We start from the raw sequence: 23,144 nt of genomic DNA, 5'->3' as shown, positions 1-23,144 counted from the left end.
TACAAATCAAAGCACTCCAGCAACTATAAACATGTAAATACAAAAGAAAAACAATAACCCTTATTGTTTTTATGATCTCTGTACTCACAACTTGGAAACAGAAGATTAAAAAGCAGGAAACAGAAATCACTTCTCAAAGCTGAGAGACAGGCAGGCAGACAGACAAAGAACTCAGACACAAACTTTCCTCCACCCAGAGTTGAAAGAATCCGGTTTCCTAATTGGTCCTCTGGTCAGGTGCTTCAGGTTACTTTTTTTTCAGGTGAAAGAGACATTAACCCTTAGCTTTCTGTTTATGAAAGATGTGCCTACCTGAGTTTTCCAAGAAGACCAGTCTCAGGACCCAGGACCTCATTAGTGGTCCTTTTGGACACCTTGGGCTTACCACCAGGCCCAAGGTGCTCCGTTAGTTCCGGCCTGCTCTGCTTCATCAGAGCACCAGAGGCCACAGTTAGGCGTCCTCCTCCACCTGGGATGGAAGAAGCGCTAGTCCACCCACCGGTTTCCCCGGTACCGCTGGAGCAGGAACCGGCGCAAGAGCAAGAGGCCATACAGGACCCGCTCATCCCTGGCATTTCCTCTTCTTCCTCTCCAGATGAGGCAGTGGCAGGGACTTCCTCCTCGGGGCCGCCTCCAATAGACCTAAGAGCCCATCAGGACCTCCTCAGAAGGATAGCGCTCAACATGAACCTCCAGCTGGAGGAGGTTCCGGAGGTCGAGGACCCTGTAGTGAGCATCCTGTTGGTGGATACCCCCACTAAAGTGGCTTTGCCCTTCATCAGGACCATCCAAGCCAATGCCGACACCTTATGGCAGTCCCCAGCCTCCATCCCCCCTGCGGCAAAGGGGGTCGAGCATAAATACATGGTGCCCTCTCGGGGGTACGAGTATCTGTATGTCCACTCTCCTCCCTGCTTGCTAGTTGTCCAATCGGTCAACGAGAGGGAGCGCCATGGCCAACAGGTGCCAGCCCCAAAGTCAAAGGAGGCTAGGCGCATGGACCTACTCGGCTGCAGGGTGTATTCGGCAGGTACCCTACAGCTCCGGGTGGCAAATCAGCAGGCCCTACTGAGCCGATATAACTACAACACCTGGGCAGCGGTGCGTAGATTCACAGAGCTACTCCCCCCAGACTCCCGCCAGGAATTCGCTGCTTTCCTGGAGAAAGGGAGAAAGGTGGCCAGAACCTCCCTCCAGGCTTCACTAGATGTGGCCGACTTGGCAGCCAGAACTCTGGCCTCTGGTATCACCATAAGACGCATCTCATGGCTACAGGTTTCCAACCTCCCACTGGAGTTACAATATACCATCCAGGACTTACCCTTTGATGGTAAGGATCTGTTCTCGGAGAAAACTGACCCCAGGCTTCAAAGCTTGAAAGACAATAGAGTCATCATGCGTTCTTTGGGTATGCGTATACCTGTGACCCAACGCAGACCTTTCCGTCCCCAGACTCACTGCCCGTACTTTGTGCCCAGACACAGGCAAGACTTTAGCAGATGGCGCGGGCGAGGTGGGCGTAGACGCCAGTCAGGACCCCAAGGGGGCCAAAACCACGGTCCCTCAAAACCACCGGTGGGGCCAAAGTCTGCCTTTTGAAGGTACGTCCGAGGACGGAGTACCAGTTTCAGGACAGGATCCTTTTCCTCCCTTCTCCAACCGCCTCTCCTACTTCCTCCCGGCGTGGTCCCAATTGACCTCAGACCTCTGGGTCCTACGCACGGTGAAACAAGGATACCACCTCCCATTTGTTTCAACCCCACCTTCCCACCCTCCAACCCAGTCCCTCTTCAGGGACCCCTCTCACGAGCAGTTCCTCCTACAAGAGGTGCTGACGCTTCTCGCCATAGGAGCGATAGAGGAGGTACCAAAGGACGAAGAGGGCAAAGGGTTTTACTCCCGTTACTTTCTGATCCCCAAGTCGAAAGGAGGCCTCAGGCCTATCCTAGACCTGCGAGGCCTCGACAAGTTCATGATAAAGTTGAAGTTCCGCATGGTCTCCCTGGGGACCATTATCCCATCCTTGGATCCTGGAGACTGGTATGCTGCCCTCGATATGAAGGACGCGTACTTTCACATCACCATTTTTCCTCCGCACAGGAGGTATCTTCGCTTTGTAGCCAACCGTCAGCATTTCCAATTTACGGTCTTTCCCTTTGGCCTCTCCACGGCCCCAAGGGTGTTTACAAAGTATACGGCCGTAGTCACCGCACACCTCCACTGACGTCGGATACACGTATTCCTGTATCTGGATGACTGGCTCATCAGAGGGACCTCCGAGACACAAGTCATGCAGCATGTAGGCATTGTCAGGGACCTATTCACACGCTTAGGCCTGATGCTCAATACAGAGAAATCCACACTGGTCCCCACACAAAGGCTAGACTTCATAGGAGCTACCCTGGACTCCATTCTAGCCAAGGCCTACCTACCTCAGCCGCGGTTCGAGGCAATAGCAACAATCATCCGAGGTCTGCAGATCTTCCCGATAACCTCAGCTCTCACCTGTCTCGGTCTCCTAGGTCACATGGCTGCCTCACATATGTGACCAAATATGCCAGGCTCTGCCTTCGACCTCTCCAAACGTGGCTCAATTCGGTATACCATCCAGGCAGGGACCCAATAGACACAATAGTCACCATTTCCCCAAGCACCCTACGCTCCCTCGACTGGTGGCTAACCCCCTCCTTGGTTTGTGCAGGGTTACTGTTCCATCCGCCCCAACCCTCACTGTCCCTGATGACAGACGTGTCATCTCTCGGATGGGGGGCTCACCTCGGACACCTTCGTACTCAGGGCCTCTGGAACTGGCCCTTCACATAAATGTCCGAGAGCTGAAAGCGGTCCGCCTGGTGTGCCAGACATTCCAGCAGCATCTACACGGCCGTTGTGTCTCAGTGTTTACAGACAACACAACAGCCATGATTTATATAAATAAACAGGGAGGGACTCTGTCATGGTATAAACCCCCACTCTGAACCTTAGCGTCCAAAAGATAGGGTACCAGCATGAATTCCTCTAAGCTCAATTACCAGCTTAGTACTTGTAGCACTGCCACCAACCAGGAATTCCAGTGCCTGGTACACTCCGGTCCCCCCCAAAACCTTGCCCGAGGACCCCCAAGACCCAGTCCCTCTGGATCTTAAATACAAGGAAAGTAAACCCTTTCCCTCACCGTTGCCTCTCTCAGACTTCCCCTCCCTGGATTACCCTGGAAGATCACTGTGATTCAAATTCCTTGAATCTTAAAACAGAGAGGAAAATTCACCTTCCCCCCCTCCTTCTCTCTCCCCATCCCAGACTGTCCCTGAGAGAGAAAGTAATCCTAACACTGAGAGAAATTAACCTTTTTCTCCCCCTTCCCTCCTTTCTCCCCACCAATTCCCTGGTGGATCCAGACCCAGTCCCCTGGGGTCTCACTAGAATAAAAAAAAATCAGGTCCTTAAACAAGAAAAGCTTTTAATTAAAGGTAGATAAACAGTAAAAATTATCTTTGTAAATTTAAGATGGAATATGTTACAGGGTCTTTCAGCTATAGACACTGGGAATACCCTCCCAGCCTAAGTATTCAAGTACAAATTAAAATCCTTTCAGCAAAATACAAATTTGAACTCCTTCCAGCCAAATACATATTTGAACTCCTTCCAGCCAAATACACATTTGCAAATAAAGAAAACAAACATAAGCCTAACTCGCCTTATCTACCTAGTACTTACTATTCTGGACATATAAGAGACTGTATCAGAGAGATTGGAGAGAAACCTGGTTACACGTCTGGTCCTTCTGAGCCCCCAGAGTGAACAACAACCAAAAACTAACAGCACACACAAAGACTTCCCTCCCTCAAGATTTGAAAGTATCCTGTCCCCTGATTGGTCCTCTGGTCAGGTGACAGCCAGGCTCACTGAACTTGTTAACCCTTTACAGGCAAAAGAGACATGAAATACTCCTGTTCTATTAACCCTTAAATATCTGTTTATGACAAACTCGATCTTCCCCCCTCTGTCAGGAGACCATCCGACTCTGGGATTTCTGCATAGCCCACTCGATAGACCTGGTAGCGTCTTTTCTTCCAGGGGTTTGGAACACTCTGGCGGATCAGTTGAGCAGATCCTTCCTCTGTCACGAATGGTCGATAAGACCAGATGTTATTCATTCGGTCTTCCAGAAGTGGGGCTTTCCCCACATAGATCTATTCACCTCTCGCATGAACAGGAAATGCCAAACATTCTGCTTCTTCCAGGTTCTTTCACCGGGATCGATCTCAGACGCATTCCTCATGTTGTGGAAGCACCGACTGCTCTATGCCTTCCCACTGTTCCCACTGGTTCACAAGGTCCTGATAAAACTCTGCAGGGACAGAGTGCACCTAATCATGATCGCTCCAGCGTGGCCCAGACAGCACTGGTACATCACACTGCTCAACCTGTCCATAGCCAGTCCAATTACCCTGCCACTCCACCCAGACCTCATAACGCAGGACCACAGCAATCTCCGCCACCCAGACCTGCAGGCCCTTCACCTCATGGCATGGCTACTGCATGGCTAAACAAGTCGGAGTTACGCTGCTCCGCTCCGGTACAACATATACTCCTGAGTAACAGAAAGCCTTCCACTCAGTCAACATATCTGGCCAAGTGGAAACTTTTCTCCTGCTGGTGTGAAACGCAGAATGCTACTCCCTCTGTGGTCTTGATCCCCACTATCTTGGACTACCTCTGGTCCCTTAAGCAGCAGGGCCTGGCGGTATCTTCTTTGAGGGTACACTTGGCGGCCATCTCCACATTCCATCCAGGAGAGAGTGGCCACTCCGTGTTTTCTCACCCTTTTGTTACTAGATTTCTCAAGGGCCTGGAGTGCCTCTACCCCCAAGTACTCCACCCTGCCCCTACCGGGGACCTCAACCTAGTCCTAAGCAGGCTTATGTTTCCACCATTCGAGCTGTTGGCAACTTGCTTACTGCTATACCTGTCCTGACAGTTTTCCTAGTAGCCATTACATCGGCCAGACGAGTCTCCGAGCCTGGAGCACTTACGGTGGACCCACCGTATACTGTCTTTCACAAGGACAAGGTACAGTTCCGACCACATCTGGCATTCCTCCCTAAAGTGGTGTCGGCCTTCCATACCAATCAGGACATCTTCCTTCCGGTCTTCTTCCCGAAGCCTCATTCATCCCGACGGGAACAGCAGTTACACTCCTTAGATGTCCATAGGGCGCTCGCTTTTTATATTGATCGAACAAAGCCCTTCCGTAAATCCCCCCAACTCTTCATTGCAGTGGCTGACCGGATGAAAAGCCTGCTTGTCTCCTCCCAGAGGATCTCCTCTTGGGTGACGGCGTGCATCCGCACGTGCTATGACTTGGCTCATGTTCCCTCGGGCCATCTCACTGCACAGTCTACCAGAGCTCAGGCTTCATCAGCTGCCTTCCTGGCCAATGTACCAATCCAGGAAATATGTCGCGCAGCTACCTGGTCCTCGGTCCACACCTTTGCTTCGCACTATGCTCTGGTCCAACAATCTAGAGATGATGCAGCCTTTGGCTCAGCGGTTCTGCACTCTGCCACATCTCACTCTGACCCCACCGCCTAGGTAAGGCTTGGGAATCACCTAACTGGAATGGATATGAACAATCACTCAAAGAAGAAAAGACGGTTACTCACCTTTGTAACTGTTGTTCTTCAAGATGTGTTGCTCATATCCATTCCAAACCCACCCTCCTTCCCCACTGTTGGAGTAGCCGGCAAGAAGGAACTGAGGGGTGGCTGGGTCGGCTGGGGTAAATATTTGGTGCCATAGCAGCGCCACTCCAGGGGTCACCCGGCCGACCCACCGAGTGTTGCTAGGGTAAAAGTCTTCCGACGAATGTGCACGCGGCTCACGCACACCTAGCTGGAATGGATATGAGCAGCACATCTCGAAGAACAACAGTTACAAAGGTGAGTGACCGTCTTTTGGAGACAGGAACACTTCTTAAGCTGTTTTCAGTTAAACCTGCAGCTTTTACGGGACATGGTTCAGACCTGGCTCTGTGTTTGCAGCAGGCATGTGTGTCTAGCTCAAACAAGGCAAGATTCTGGAGTCCCAAGCTGGCAGGGAAAACGAGTTAGAAGTAGTCTCAACACATCAGTTGGCAGTCCCAAAGGGGTTTCTGTGATCCAACCCATCACAGTAACTAATACAGAATATGGAGTTTGTTTAGATTTTGTCCTTTTTTTTATTATGAGTGAAATACAAATTGCTATTCATTTACCTTAGGATATTTTTAGTGATCATTTGTATGATCATGTATGAGAACTTGCTGATCCATGAAATAAAATAGTTGTTTATAAGACTTCCAGAATTTTTTTCCAAATTGGGTGTAGAAAAATTAACTTTATTAAAAGCAGCATAGTGAATCAGTGGTTACAATATTGAATATATGTTTTCTGATTTATGCAAGCAAATCTGTGGAAATTCAGACCTACGGCTCTTACATAATCCTTATTGCAACCTATTATGCCTAGGTAATGTCATTGCCTCAGAACAGTGCATGATCGTACGGAAGTTTCTATAGTGTCTAAGCACAAACAGAAGAGTTAACAGAATGAGGGATTTATTTCTGAATTTCTTGTTTGCTTTTATATTTTATGGCAAGAATGATAAGTTCTTAATGTTCCTGCCTTATAAGCTGCTCTTGATACTCTGTATCATGCTCTACAACAATTTGCATAGTATGTTTTTTTCTGAGTCTGCAGTCTAGTGGTTTAGTTTCCATTCAGTGATCTTTCAGAGTATCCAGGGATGATAATCTTTCTGTGACTCAGTCTGTGACAGTGCAGACACTGGTTTCTTCTGAATTGATTCTGTTAGGTAGGATGATGTTTTTTCTCACTCTCTAGGTGTCTCCTCTTCTTAGACTATCAAAAATTACTTAAACATTTATATCCAAAATCATTGAGAATTGGTGGGATTTATGCGTGTTGCAATATCTTAAGTTCTTGCCTCAAGAAAATGTTGTAATGGAAAAAGACAACAATGGCAGCCATACTTAAAGTTAAGCGCCTGTGCCTAAGGCTGCATAATTCACCTGAAACTTATCAGGTGGAAAATATAAGTTCCACTCCAACTGCCAGTGCCACAGCTTCCTTTTAACACTTTTTCAATTCATTCCTTTCTAATCTCAGTCAATCAAGGTAGGCTCCACAGGAGTCACCTGCCAGATCTTTGGCTTTGTTGCTTCAGCTCTTTTTAGATGCAGTTTGACTTTGGATAGTTTCACAATATCATTTATTGCTCTCTAGCTTTCAGTCATGCTAAGTAATCAGTTTTCAAATAGTTCTTATAGACTCAGAGACTTTAAGGTCAGAAGGGACCATTATTATCATCTTGTCTGATGTCCCGCACAATGCAAGCCATACAATCTCACCCATCCACTTCTATTACAAACCCCTAACCTATGTCTGAGTTATTGAAGTCCTCAAATTTTAGTTTGAAGACCTCAAGCTGCAGAGAATCCTCCAGCAAGTGACCCGTGCCCCATGCTGCAGAGGAAGGCGAAAAACCTCCAGGGCCTCTGCCAATCTGCCCTGTAGGAAAATTCCTTCCCGATCTCAAATATGGCAATCAGTTAAAACCCTGAGCATGTGGGCAAGACTCACCAGCCAGCACCCAGGAAAGAGTTCTCTGTAGTAACTCAGATCTCATCCCATCTAACATCCCATCCCAGACCACTGAGCATACTTACCTGCTGATAATTTGGCAATTGATCTTTGATTAATTGCCAAAATTAGGCTATCCCATCATACCATCCCCTCCATAGACTTATCAAGCTTAGTCTTGAAGCCAGATATGTCTTTTGCCCCCACTACTCCCCTTGGAAGGCTGTTCCAGAACTTTACTCCTCTAATGGTTAGAAACCTTCGTCTAATTTCAAGTGTAAACTTCCTAGTGTCCAGTTTATATCCATTTGTTCTTGTGTTCACATTGGTACTAAGCTTAAATAATTCCTCTCCCTCCCTAGTATTAATCCCTCTGATATATTTATAAAAAGCCATCATATCCCCCCTCAACCTTCTTTTGGTTAGACTAAACAAGCCAAGCTCTTTGAGTGTCCTTTCATAAGACAGGTTTTCCATTCCTCGGATCATCCTAGTAGCCCATCTCTGAACCTGTTCCAGTTTGAATTCATCCTTCTTAAACATGGGAGACCAGAACTGCACACAGTATTCCAGATGAGGTCTCACCAGTGCCTTGTATAACAGTACTAACACCTCCTTATATTTGCTGGAAATACCTTGCCTGATGCATCCTAAAACCGCATTAGCTTTTTTAACGGCCATATCACATTGGTGGCTCACAGTCATCCTGTGATCAACCAATACTCCAAGGTCCTTCTCCTCCTCTGTTACTTCCAACTGATGTGTCCTCAATTTATAACTAAAATTCTTGTTATTAATCCCTAAATGCATGACCTTGCACTTTTCACCATTAAATTTCATCCTATTACTATTACTCCAGTTTACAAGGTCATCCAAATCTTCCTGTATGATATCCCGGTCCTTCTCTGTGTTAGCAATACCTCCCAGCTTTGTGTCATCCACAAACTTTATTAGCACATTCCCACTTTTTATGCCAAGGTCAGTAATAAAAAGGTTAAATAAGATTGGTCCCAAAACCAGTCCCTGAGGATCTCCACTAGTAACCTCCTTCCAGCCTGACAGTTCACCTTTCAGTACGATCTGTTGTAGTCTCCCCTTTAACCAGTTCCTTATCCACCTTTCAATTTTCATATTGATCCCCATATTTTCCAGTTTAACTAATAATTCCCCATGTGGAACCGTGTCAAATGCCTTACTGAAATTGAGGTAAATTAGATCCACTGCATTTCCTTTGTCTAGAAAATCTGTTACCTTCTCAAAGAAGGAGATCAGGTTGGTTTGGCACTATCTACCTTTTGTAAAACCATATTATATTTTGTCCCAATTACCATTGACCTCAATGTCCTTAACTACTTTCTCCTTCAAAATTTTTTCCAAGATCTTACATACTGCAGATGTCAAACTGACAGGCCTATAGTTACTCGGATTACTTTTTTTCCCTTTCTTAAAAATAGGAACTATGTTAGCAATTCTCCAGTCGTACGGTACAGCACCTGAGTTTACGGATTCATTAAAAATTCTTGCTAATGGGCTTGCAATTTCATGTGCCAGTTTCTTTAATATTCTTGGATGGAGATTATCTGGGCCCTCCGATTTCGTCCCATTAAGCTGTTTGAGTCTGGCTTCTACCTCGGATGTGGATTTAAATGCGGAGGAGGCCTGGAATTACTTTAAGTCGCAGCTGCGGAGACTGTCAGAAGCCTGCATCCCAAGAAAGGGGAAAAAAAACATGGGCAGGAGTTGTAGGCCAAACTGGATGAGCAAGCAACTCAGAGAGGGGATTAGACAAAAGCAGAAAGCTTACAGGGAGTGGAAGAAAGGCAGGATCAGTAAGGAAAGCTACCTTGGTGAGGTCAGAACATGTAGGGACAAAGTGAGGAAGGCTAAAAGCCGCATTGAACTGGACCTTGCAAAAGGAATCAAAACCAATAGTAAAAGGTTCTACAGCCACATAAATAAGAAGAAAACGAAAGAAGAAGTGGGGCCGCTATACACTGAGGATGGAATGGAGGTTAAGGATAACCTAGGCATGGCCCAACATCTAAACAAGTACTTTGCCTCAGTTTTTAATAAGACTAGTAAGGAGTCTAGCGATGATGGAGGGATGATAAACGGGAATGTGGATATGGAAGTGGATATTACCGCAACTGAGGTAGAGGCCGTACTTGAACAGCTCAATGGGATGAAGTCGGAGGGCCCAGACAATCTCCATCCGAGGATATTAAAGGAACTGGCACGTGAAATTGCGAGCCCGTTATCGAGAATTTTTAAGCAATCGATAAACTCGGGGGTTGTGCCGTATGACTGGAGGATTGCTAATGTAGTTCCTATTTTTAAGAAAGGGAATAAAAGTGATCCGGGTAATTATAGGCCTGTTAGCTTGACGTCTGTAGTATGTAAGGTCTTGGAAAAAATTTTAAGGGAGAAAGTAGTTAAGGACATAGAGGTCAATGGTAATTGGGACGAATTGCAACACGGATTTACTAAAGGTAGATCGTGTCAAACCAATCTGATCTCCTTCTTTGAGAAGGTGACGGATTACTTAGATAAAGGAAATGCAGTAGATATAATTTACCTAAATTTCAGTAAGGCGTTCGACACGGTTCCGCATGGGGAACTGTTAGTTAAATTGGAAAAGATGGGGATGAATATGAAAGTTGTAAGGTGGATAAGGAACTGGTTAAAGGGGAGACTCCAGCGGCTCGTATTGAAAGGTGAACTGTCAGGCTGGAAGGAGGTCACTAGTGGAGTCCCTCAAGGATCGGTTTTGGGACTGATCTTATTTAACCTTTTTATTACTGACCTTGGCACAAAGAGCGGGAATGTGCTAATAAAGTTTGCAGATGACACAAAGCTGGGGGGTATTGCTAACACGGAGAAGGACAGGGATACTATTCAGGAAGATCTGAACCACCTTGTAAACTGGAGTAATAGAAATAGGATGAAATACAATAGTGAAAAGTGCAAGGTCATGCACTTAGGAATTAATAATAAGAATTTTGGATATACGTTGGGGGCGCATCAGTTGGAAGCGACGGAGGAGGAGGAGGACCTTGGGGTACTGGTTGATAGCAGGATGACTATGAGTCGCCAATGTGATACAGCTGTTAAAAAAGCAAATGTGATTTTGGGATGCATCAGGCGGGGTATTTCCTGCAAGGATAAGGAGGTGTTAGTACCGTTATATAAGGCGTTGGTGAGACCCCATCTGGAATACTGTGTGCAGTTCTGGTGTCCAATGTTCAAGAAGGATGAATTCAAACTGGAACAGGTTCAGAGACGGGCTACAAGGATGATCCGAGGAATGGAAAAACTGCCTTATGAAAGGAGACTTAAAGAGCTTGGCTTGTTTAGCCTGGCCAAAAGAAGGCTGCGGGGGGATATGCTTGCTCTATATAAATATATCAGGGGGGTTAACGTTAGGGAGGGAGAAGAATTATTTAAGTTTAGTACTAATGTAGGCATGAGGACGAATGGGTATAAACTGGATATTAGGAAGTTTAGACTTGAAATTAGACGAAGGTTTCTAACCATTAGGGGAGTGAAGTTCTGGAACAGCCTTCCGAGGGAAGTAGTAGGGGCAAAAGACTTTTCTGGCTTTAAGACAAAGCTTGATAAGTATATGGAGGGGATGTTATGATAGGATCGTTAATTTGGGCAATTGATCTTGGATTACCACCAGATAGGTCTGCTCAATGGTCTGCGGGGAGATGTTGGATGGGATGGGAACTGAGTTACTGCAGAGAATTCCTTCTTGGGTGCTGGCTGGTGAGTCTTGCCCACATGCTCAGGGTTTAGCTGATCGCCATATTTGGGGTCGGGAAGGAATTTTCCTCCAGGGCGGATTGGCAGGGGCCCTGGAGGTTTTTCGCCTTCCCCTGCAGCGTGGGGCACGGGTCGCTTGCTGCTGGATTCTCTGCAGCTTGAGGTCTTCAAACCAATATTGAGGATTTCAATAACTCGGTCCTGGGTTAGGGGTTGTTATAAAATTGGATGGGTGGGGTTCTGTGGCCTGCCTTGTGCAGGAGGTCAGACTAGATGATCATATTGGTCCCTTCTGACCTATGAGTCTATGAGTCTATATCTACCTCCATATCCTCATTCCCATTTGTCATCCTACCATTACCCCTAAGCTCCTCATTAGCCTTATTAAAGACTGAGGCAAAGTATTTATTTTATTTAGATATTTGGCCATGCCTAGATTATCCTTAACCTCCATTCCATCCTCAGTGTTTAGCGGTCCCACTTCTTCTTTCTTTGTTTTCTTCTTATTTATATGGCTATGTAACCTTTTACTATTGGTTTTAATTCCCTTTGCAAGGTCCAACTCTACATGGCTTTTAGCCTTTCTCACTTCATCCTTTCGTCTCAGACTTAACTGGTAGCTTCTTTCAAAGCTTTGGTTGTTTTCTCTGAGCTGGAGTAAATCTGCAGTTCAGTGCAGCTGCTTCCTGCTCTAGTCTACCAGTTGAAACACTGAACAATTCCTTCATTTTAGACAAGTTACAAAGAAAATAAACATAAACCTATTTATCCCTTTCTAAAACTTACTACTCTATTAAGAGGCTGGTTCCGCGATCTTTTTCACTAAAACTGAGACTCTAAACAAAGCAAAACTTCCCTCCTTCCTTTTGAAACACCTTGTTCACCTTTTGGTTCCTCTGATCAGGTGTCAGCTAGGCTAGATGAACTTCTTAACCTTTTACAGGTAAAAGAGGCATTAACCCTTAACTATCTGTTTATGACATCTTCTTATTACAGTAATCATAATTTTCTCACTGTTCCTTTGTGCTGTCCACATCTTATGTTTTTGTGTTGTCTCTTGACTTGTACTTTTGAGCAGAGACTGTCTGTTCTTATCGTATGTATGTACTATGACTATATGCATAGCACAGGGGGCCCTGATCCTTGATCAAGACCACTAGGCTTTATTAAAACATAAATAATAAGTAGTAATAGTGATTGTAAAACAAGAAACTATTTGACTTGTATTTGAACAAATTTTTATTCAGTCTGTTTTTAAATGAACATATTTCAAGCTGATGGTCTTCCCTTAATCTTTCTTATACTGCATTTCAGCCCCCCTGTTCAGAATTCGCTTCAGTGAGTCAATATTATCTCCAGTCTAAGATGATTATATTATTAGGCCACCTACTATAATTTTTTAATCATCCTTTTCTTTTATTTTCCAAATCTAATTAAGTTAATTTTGAAGATTTAGGAATTAATTAGTGTTAGACATTTATATATATATATATATATATATATATATATATATATATATATATGTGTGTGTGTATATATATATATATATATATATATATATATGTTGTTGTTGATGTTGTTTAACTAATATAATATACATAATATATATAAATAAACACACATATATGTTATTTTTGTCACACATATATATGTTATTTTTATCTACCTAGGCCCCTCCAGGCCTAAAAAAGAATTTGATGAGAACCTATGAATCTTGGACTCCAGAGCAGATTAGTAAAAAGGGCAATTTGTCTCGAGCCCATGCACTCTTTAGTTTGGCGTGGTTTCATGCTGCATGCCAAGAAAGAAGAAATTATATCCCTCAGGTAAGTACTCTAATTTCATGCCAATGTTTTGTTTGTTTACTACAATATTTTCTTTCATTTCATATACCAGCTTTTAAGTTTGCTATTTAAAATAAAATATGCACTTTTGTGTATGTTTGGGCATGCAGAAGTGAGAAATATGGCTACTGATGTGGAACTTCGTGGTGGCTACTAATTTAGAGATCTTAATGTTTGGATGTGGCCTCAGTACAGAACTGAGGCTTAATAGCACAGACACCTACAGCTTTTCAGAGTCCCATTGGTTCCAGTGGCACTGTTCATGGGCTTGAGGTCTGATTTAGCTGATTCTGATACAGGTTTGGGGCTCTGTGACAAAGTTTATGTGCTCCCTCCTTGCTTGATTCAATAAAGTATTAAAAACCTCTTCACTAAACAGAAGGGTAGAAACTAGCCCTTAAAGATCACCAGGTTGCCGTACCCGGAGAGAGGAACTGGGACCTGTAGAATGTTTGGAGGTAGAATTGACAGCTATGTCTCATAAGTGGTGGAAGCTATAAAAAAGGAAAAGATACTTTCAAGGGAGGGAGGCTGATGTCTGGTCTCCTCTTGAACCTAGATCCTGGGTAGGAGAGGAAAAACTGGGGAATTATTTACCTGGCTTGAACTGAAAAGAATTATACTGAAGCCTAGAGACTATAACCATAGTAAGAACTTGTCTGTTTGTTTTCTAACTGGATCCTTGGTTGAAGGGAGCAGCCCTGCATGGTTTGTGGGTACCTAGACTAGAGAAAAGGAAGCTTCCCTGCATTTGGTTTGTTTTTATTTGGACCTGAGGCTAAATGAACCTTTCCCGTGACTGTTTTATTGTCCTTTGATTTAGACTAGAATGATTGAAGTCTTTTCTTTGTTTTTGCTTTCTTTTCCTTTTTGGGTCCTTGTTTAAAGGTACCATGACCCTAATTGCAAAAGTGGCTGATGGTGCTGTTGAAGGACCTACAGGGTCACTACAGTAATATTATGGCTGGAAGTTTGGTTTTAAATGCATCATTCAAACATTTGGAACACTTGAGGATATTGTATAACAACATTGATCAGATATATACAGAACAGAGACATCGCCAGCCACAAGCAAATAAATCAGCATACTCTCCACTATGGAAATTAAGATTTTTGAGATGGTCAACTGGTTGGCCACTCCATGAAATAAAATTAGGTTAAGGGCTAATGCAGGTTGCTCCAATTCAAGGGAAGTTGAAGGAGGTGAAAGTATTTTGGTGTGGACATATCCAACTGAAAACTGAGTGTTATATTAGTAGGATGGCCCTTGCAATGATCATAGATAGAAGAGGACCAAGGGAGAGGCCAAAGATTTGGCACATGAACCGAGTATCAGCAGACCTTAGATAGACAAATTTGCAGGACAACCAGGCATACAATCATGAGTTTGGGAAGTAGGCTATAAAAAAATTTGACCCAGAACAGGGAGAGTTGTAAGAAAAAAAGAAGAAAAAAATGATTAACATCGAATATTGCTTCTTGTTAAAAACAATATAATATAGTTTAAGATCACTTAATCATTATGAAATCTCACTCTTGACTGAGCCTTTTCTGATTTTGGCCCCTAAAGCTAAAACCTACTGCCTGTTCCAGTCTGCCATACTTCCACGCTTTCCTCCTTCAAGTCATTTCTCAAAATGTACTTTGTCCATAAAAGCTTCTAAAATTAGACTTCTATGCAGAGATGTGTTAATTAACCAAAAGACTTAAAATGTAACCTCAAATTAGAACAGTCCACACAGAAATCATGGAAATAATAAAAAATATGCTAAACTTCACCACTCAGATTTTAAGGCCAGAAGGACCAGTTATGTTCATCTAGTTTCAATTCCTGCTTGACACAGGCCATTTCCTCCATGATGCCTGCATCTTGCCCCAAAATTTGTGGTTGACACTATAGCATATCTTTTCAAAAGAGAGCAGAGGTTGAGTTAAAGTTTCAAAATGATGGAAAGTTTACCATGTCCTTTAGTAACTTGTTCTGATGACTAGTTAATTACCCTCCTTGTTAAAAATTTGCATCTTTTTCCAGTTTGAATTTTTTGAATTGAACTTCCAGCCATTGAATTTTGTTATGTCTTTGCTTGATTAGATCCCTCTAGTAGCAGTTATCTTCTCCTTTTGTGGGTAATATACTGTATCCAAGTCACCTCTCAACCTCTGTGATAGAGCTCCTTTAGCCTGGTATTTTTTAAGCATGTTTTCCAGACCCCAAATCATTTTTGTAGCATTTGTCTGAATCTTGTCTGATTTTTCAGTATATATTTTTTTAAATGTGGACACTAAAACTGAACAAATATTCCTGTAGTGGTGCTACTAATAAACCATAGAGGTAATATTAGCTCCTTATTCTTGCTCATTATTCCTTTTATATATTGAAAGATTGTTTGCAATGGGAGCTTGTGTTCAGTTTGTTATCTACAATGGCATATTGGACTGCATGAGTAGGAGCATTGCCAGCAGATCAAGGGAAGTGATTATTCCCCTCTATTTGGCTCTGGTGAGGCCACATCTGGAGTATTGCGTCCAGTTTTGGGCCCCTCACTACAGAAAGGATGTGGACACATTGGAGAGAGTTTAGCGGAGGGCATCGAAAATGATCGGGGGCTGGGGCACATGACTTAAAAGGAGAGGCTGAAGGAACTGGGCTTGTTTAGTCTGTAGAAGAGAAGAGGGAGGGGGATTTGATAGCAGCCTTCAACTGTCTGAAGGGGAGTTCCAAAGAGGATGAAGCTTGGCTGTTCTCAGTGGTGACAGATGACAGAACAAGGAGCAATGATCTCAAGTTGCAGTTCGAGAGGTCTAGGTTAGATATTGGGGAAAAACTATTTCACTAGGAGGGTGGTGAAGCACTGGAATGAATTACTTAGAGAGGTGGTAGAATCTCCATCCTTAGAGGTTTTAAGGCCTGATTTGACAAAGCCCTGGCTGGGATGATTTAGCTGGGGTTGGTCCTGCTTTGAGCAGGGGATTGGGTTAGATGACCTTCTGAGGTCTCTTCCAACCCTAATCCTCTATGATTCTAATGACCTCTAAGTCCTTTTCAGAGTTCTTTTTTCAGGATGGGGATTGTATTCTGGAAACTATGGCTTACAGTATTTGTGCCTAGATGTTTCCTGAGCAAGCGGTGGACTGGCTTTGAGAACCACTGATCTAAGTCACTCTGTGTGAATGACCCATTCTCATCATTATTTGCCATCCCATCTCTGTTTCGTCTACAAATTTTATCAGTAATTATTTCATATTTTCTTCCAGATAATTTAATTTAGAAATTTTAATAGCTTTGAAGTGAGAATAGTTCCCTGCAGAACCCCCACCAGAAACACTGCTATTTGCTGGTGATCTCCATTAGCAATTTATGTTTTGAGATTTACTAGTCAGCTAGTTTAATGTATTTCATATATGGTGTATATCTCCCTTTGTGCCTATATACCTCTTTGCCTTGTAAACATGTTGAGACAGGTACTTTTTGTCTTTATACTTGTTTGTAAATTATTTAGTGTATGTTAATACTATACAAAGAATAATACAATCACCAACAAATAAGGATCTAGGTACTGTGCCAGTGATTTAAGAATGTACATGTTGCAGGCATCGCTGCTTGCTTGCTGATGGCTTGCTGCTTTGTTTTTTCTGGGTTTTTTTATCTTAATATAGAAGTAAAATAAGATGAGGAGTAAAATGGTTGGTGTGTGTTGTAGGCAGTGGTTAAAAGAAGCAGTCATACTTATCAAAGTCTGAAAAGAAACTGAAATTCAAAAAAGTCATTGAGAGTAAGAAAGTGAGTTCTCTAGTCATAGTTATCAATGAGTCATTGTTGCAACAAGTGCTGTTAGGGAATGAGAGAGTTGCATGCTCATGTGCATCATTTTCAAGAAGCCTTGCTGATTAGTCTAGGATTTTTAAAATACATTTGTTTTTATAGAAAAACTGTCATTGCTACAGAAGTTGGCATACGCCTGATGGCATCTAGCCTGTACGCCTATGTAAAATTAAACACATTGATGGATATGTTTGTCATATTGTCTCTCTGCTGCCTGTTCGTGTATCTCTGAGCAGCAGCCTAGAAAAGATGGCTTCAAACCAGTGATGTAGATTTTTTTCCCCGGGTTTTACATGTTATATATGTTCTAGAAGTATCAATTTTTGTTTATTTTTTTCATGTTCATTTAATTCTCATTGATTCATAACTCATATGAACTTTTTGTTTGTTTTAATGGTAGGGTTGGACCAAGTTTTATGAATTTTCTTTATCTGATCTCCGTGCAGGGTATGATGTTATTGATGGACTCTTTGATGGTAAGTTACTCTTTAAGGATTGCTGATTCCTTTCTTTGCCTAGTCCAGTATTTCTGAGTGTCTTCCATTTCAAATCTTTATAAAATTAGCAGATCATAGAATTTTTTTTTAAAGTAATTTGGCTATTTCAATTATCACCAATAATTTCAATTAGAGCTGATTGGGGGATGACAGTTCTGTTTAATGGCAACTGTTGAGGTTTTTAAATTTGTTTTTGTTCTGTTTCCAGATCAAAACCAAAATATTTTGAACATTATCACAGAAGTAAGTTTGCGTGCTTGAATGTGGCCTGGTGGGTTCAGTCACTGGCCTGGGATGTGGGAGACCCAAAATCCGGCAAAGCCGGGACTTGAATCTGGGTATCACCCATACCAGGCCAGTGCCCTAACTACTAGACTATAGTGTGTATGCGTCTTTTTTTCATCCCTCTGCCTTGATTGAATGATACACATCCACAGAACAGTATATTTCAGCAAAATTTCATTGTTTTGAAAATGTTCCAACCAGGTCTAATTTGGATCCTTTGTTTATTTCATTTACATAGAAATCATAAGGATTTTTTTGGTAAGGCCTTTAAGTTCCAACATCTCAATAAAACTAGTACCCAGTATTCAAAAGGGTTCAATATCTCTAGCGCCTATTGATTTAAATGGGGTTTATATGTGGTTAGTACTTTTGAAAGTGATTCCATGTACATGCAGACTTAACAGTTTGAATATATTACCAAGAGACTTTGGGTCCTGGATATTAACTATTGTGGTGAGAGCAGTTTTTCCCTGCAGTAATTGGAGTGTGAGTGTCAACTCTAATAACTTAAATGTAATACCAAACCTTTTCATTTGAAGAATCTCAAAGTTCTTTTCCACCATAATTACTTCACACATGCTGAAAAGTCACATATTGGGTGAAATGTGGCATTGATTTCACCCTCCTCTGTAGTTTGGGACAAGAAATGAGGGGAGAAGAGATTTTATTTTAAACTATAGGATATAACTAAGTAGGTAGAATGTAATTTATTGAATACAATTTGGTCAGAACACCAATGTTAACATCCTTAATTTTAAACACAGTGTCATGTGATCTCTTATGATCACAGATAACCTGGACCTCTTTTTACATCACATCAGAAAGCCAGAATCTCAGTAACAATGTCTTCCTTTGGCATGGTAGGGTATTATTCAATCACCCTGCTTATTTTATGAGGCCTGATGAGATCACTGCACAAAGGGATATGGCTGTAACACACTTAAAGATCCATTGGAGGTAGGGAAGTTGAGCAGGCTGATGACAAAGGATTAGGAGGTAGGAGACCACAATTGAATATGGAATGGCTTCTAGTGAGAAGGTACTTTTGTTCTCCAACTAAATAGGGTTGATTGATGTGTGAGATCTATGATAAAAAGTTCCCCAAGACATCTGCAATATTTATGTCCCTCAGTAGGATTTAAAACACATTAATTACACTCTTATCACAGGAAAAAATATTTGCAAACATTTGCAATATAGCTGTTGGAACATTTAATATTTTACATTTTACAGTTATTTTATTTTACTTTTTGATTACAGTTAAGAAATATATTGCTTAGTAATAATTGTACTACTTTACTGGGGTCCTTTGTATTTCCTTGTTTCTCTGAAGGATAACTATAATAAGAGGAAATGTTCATCACACAGTGCAAAAAAAGGTCAATGTGACAGTAATATTTTGTAACTTACAGGTTCCAAAGATTTTCAGTGGGAATTTGTGCATGGCCTGTTCGAAAATGCTATTTATGGAGGCCGCATAGATAATTACTTTGACATGAGAGTCCTTCGGACCTATCTGGAACAGCTTTTTAATTCCAGAGTCATTGGAGGTTTAAATCTTAGGGGCAAGAAGATGACCAGCTTCCCATATTCCATCTCTCTACCCAGTTCCTGCAGTATTTTGGTATGTATGCTTGCCTTATCAGACATGGAAACCAAATCTTCTTTTTCTTACAGTATTAAATTATCAAATGAATGTACTAATTAAAGGCAGATTCCTGCAACTTTCTGAGTACACTTCAGTCCCACTGAAATTAATGGGAGCTGAAGGGTATTCAATCCCTATAGGGCTACGCCCTATAACACTAATAGTCATCAATAATAATGCTAATGCTTGACAGGGAAAAGCACTTAAATATTTATTCCTGCACACTTCATTTTTTATAGATTTTGAAATTTGATAATGAAAATGTATGAAAAGTCCCAAATATTAAACAAAGATTGAAAATAAGAGACACTAAAATAACAGAATGATAAAAATACTAGAGAAACTTGAAATAACAAAGAGTTAACTTATGATGATGTCTTAATTAAGGTTTTTGTATGTACTGTACAATAATGAACAGTGGGAAGAAACAGATCTGTGTGAGAAATGTATTAGGCTAACAAATCGTCCCTCATAATGGGGCCTGTGAGAAGTGTAACAACGTTATCTTTGTTTGCAGATACTTAAGAAACAAGTTTGCATCAATTTGTATTGTTACATTTTGTATTGTATTGTTGTCTTGCTGTTCTTGATTTCATTGCTTGGCCCTTACATTAATTTATGAAAAATGAATCTCACCTTAAATTCCAGGTGTGTGTGTGGTAGAGTAACAGATTGTAATTGGTTGGAGTGAGAGCAGCAGGGTGTGGAGGAGAAACTGAAAGATGGCACTGAGAGAGCAGATGGAGATGTACAGGGAGACTTTGGAAAACCAGTAAAGTGCTTGAAACCACTGTGGCTTATTGTTAAAGACGGCCTAGTCAGCAAGCTGTAAATTGGCCATTCAGCACTCTCAGCTTGACCAAGGCAGGAGGGGAGGGGGTTTTGGGTACCACAGAAAGGGCAGCTTTACCCTGCATCCTTCCTGATAAGAATTGTGTTGAAATTGCTGATATGCCCCAGGAATGTCTGTTGGGGTCTCAAGGCTGCAGACTCTGGAAAAACCCATACCTGGTTAATCAGTAATCAGAAGGAGCCTCTTGTTTGATCATTGAAATTGCTTACTTAACAAGGTTTCTTTAAGGGACATGTCATTCTATTACTAATGTATAAATAACGGGAAAAAGCTTGAGATATTGGGACTCTTCGGGACTGGTCTCTCCCTCTGGATGCATCTTGTGTTCCCCACCGGCAGACGGGCTGCCACTGTGTCGCTCGAAAGCCACACTTAGCTTTGGTAATTATCAAGGGTTAGGGGTCTTTTACCAATCTTGTTGTGGATGTGTGTAAGTGCTTGAGACTAAGTAAAGTTTAGCTTTAAGTGAAAGCACTCTTGTGTTGTCCTATTTGTGCCAGCCATCTATCGGTCGGATGGCCGTGTCTCCCCTGATTTATTTCCTGACACCTCCTCACACAGAGTAAAAGTTACCAAGAGCTTTGGGTTGCAAGAACCCTGGGTAACAGAAAGGCCAGATGGGATATAGAACAGGCAGGCTGTGAAGGAGTATGTTATGTCAAAGGATTTCAGTTCCCTATGACAGAGAGTAGTCATGACTGCACCATGTAGAGTGACATGCTGGCATCAGAGGTACATTTAACTCTGAGAAAACTCTGAGAAATAGTTTATGTATGCCAAAGACCCTTTATGATTCAGTATTTTTAAATGGCCTATTCACAGTAGTCAAGTTAAGCATGTGTGTAAGTGTTAGCAGTATCAGGGCCCAACCCAAGTGCACATAGTCTACTGGATAATAGGATAGAGACAGGCCTCCAGACACCTGGTTTGGTGGGGTAGTAAGAGATACCCTGTTTCATGTTCCTTCCATTAGAACAGTAGCTCGAGTGTCTTTTAGACACAAAGCTGGTTCTACTCTACCCTTCCTATCACCATGTAGCCATATCTTTTAATGCCGCACATTTCATACTAAGTATAATAAATGGTAGCTTGTCAAAGATTTAAATGTAAGTGGAAGCATCTTGCATTGGACTACAATATGAAGGAGAAAGTGACAAATAGTTCCAAATTCAATTCCAAATAGTGAAAAACATTAAATGTGGTGATAATAGCAATGTAGGATATATATCAAACTGATCTGTTGAAGTCTTGTAATTATACTGCAGAGGGCTTTTGTATGGTGAAGTCACAACTTCACTGTTATCAGAGTTGATGTTTGCCAATTGTAAACTAAAGCAACTTGGGATTTCTGTTCTATTTCATTACAGTGTTTCAATATTAGCAGATTCTATGGTATAGCACGTCATATGTTCATATGCTTAAGTCATTGCTCCATTTCGTTGCTGGTACTATTTTAGTGATGTCCACAAAGTGCTATTATTCAATTAATTATAAATCCTATGAATTGAGAGTTTATGTTTTGAAAATATATTGATGGAATTCTTCTGATCATATACTGTTGATTTTCATGAGCTGTGATTGCACTGAAAACATTTACTATTATCTATACTCTTCTACCCCTTTTTGTAGGATTACCGTGATATTATTGAAAGCCTTCCAGAAAATGATAAACCCGATTTCTTTGGCCTGCCTGCCAATATTGCACGGTCTTCTCAACGCATGATCAGCTCCCTGGTAAGTTTTAAATTTTGCACTGCTTGTTAGTATCATCTATAATATGACCAGCCCAGGACACCAGACATCTGTTCATAAATATGTATTTCTATAAGAAAATCGTTCATTATAAATTCAGAATGTTGAAAGTATTTAAAAATAACTTCTGCAGTTATTTCCATCACCATCGGCAATATAAGTAAAATGTTTATTTGGGTCACTTCATGTATTTTGAGTTCTATTCTGCTGTGGGAGATAATTGTGAGACATTACTTAATGTTTTAAATAATGTAAACATTTGAAATAATACTTACTTAGAATGAATAACTTGCTTTGATGGCCAAGCATCTCCTACAATTCTGTGAAGCAGGGTCTTTCTCCCTCTCTGCAGATCTGGAGGCAGTTCAGCATTACAGCATAGCCCATACTGGCTATCCCCCTTCTTCCACTTGCCCCCAGAACTTCTGCCTCCATGGCAGTAGTTCTTCAGGAGCAAAGCAAACAGACACCGTTTCCTTTGCCATCTTTACTTTTAATTTGTTTCTTGAGACAGTAGTGAGCAATGAAGCTACTTTCCTTCTCCTCCTCCTCCTCCACCAGATTGGGTAATTGGCACCATGGTGTCTCAGCCTCACACATCCACTGCTGCAGTGTTACCCATCTTGGGATGCTATGTTGCTCCACTCTCAGTCTATGGCAGGGCTGTCCCACAAACACTGGCCAAATCAGAGCACTGCTCTATATGCGCAGCGACATTTACAGGCTCTTCGAAGGGTGATCTATGTCCTAGCTGTTCACAGCAAGCTGACCCTCACACTGCTAGGGCACAGGGCTCAGAGACAGACTGGCATGTCAGGTCCCTCTTCCCTATCCTGAAGACCTGAGCAAGAATTAAAAAATATCTTAAGTGATCCAACTTTAAACTCTTAAAGTTGATCCTCAGCTCCCCAGGGGAAAAAGTAGGGCTCCTACCCAGCTTCCCTAATTCCCAGTGTGAATTGGGATTCTCAGAACAAGACCCCATTGCAAAAGTAGTGGCACTGGGACTCAGAGTGTGAGGACACAGAAGGAGG

The 23,144-nt window shown here is 42.2% G+C and overlaps 1 protein-coding gene across 2 annotated transcripts in view; it reads left to right on the top strand.

The window, feature by feature from the left end:
* DYNC2H1 (dynein cytoplasmic 2 heavy chain 1) overlaps positions 1 to 23,144 on the top strand; it is a 421,699-nt gene that overhangs the window by 245,323 nt on the left and 153,232 nt on the right. For both annotated transcript variants that reach the window (XM_050927645.1, XM_050927637.1), the window contains exons 79-82: positions 13,079 to 13,234; positions 17,476 to 17,551; positions 19,270 to 19,481; positions 21,988 to 22,092. In XM_050927645.1, the coding sequence (XP_050783602.1) occupies positions 13,079 to 13,234; positions 17,476 to 17,551; positions 19,270 to 19,481; positions 21,988 to 22,092 (549 nt within the window). The remainder of the gene's footprint in view (positions 1 to 13,078; positions 13,235 to 17,475; positions 17,552 to 19,269; positions 19,482 to 21,987; positions 22,093 to 23,144) is intronic.

Source organism: Gopherus flavomarginatus, chromosome 1 (genome assembly GCF_025201925.1).
Source record: "Gopherus flavomarginatus isolate rGopFla2 chromosome 1, rGopFla2.mat.asm, whole genome shotgun sequence".
In the NCBI taxonomy this organism is placed as follows: Eukaryota; Metazoa; Chordata; order Testudines; family Testudinidae; genus Gopherus; species Gopherus flavomarginatus.
This window is presented reverse-complemented; position numbering and strand designations above follow the sequence as displayed.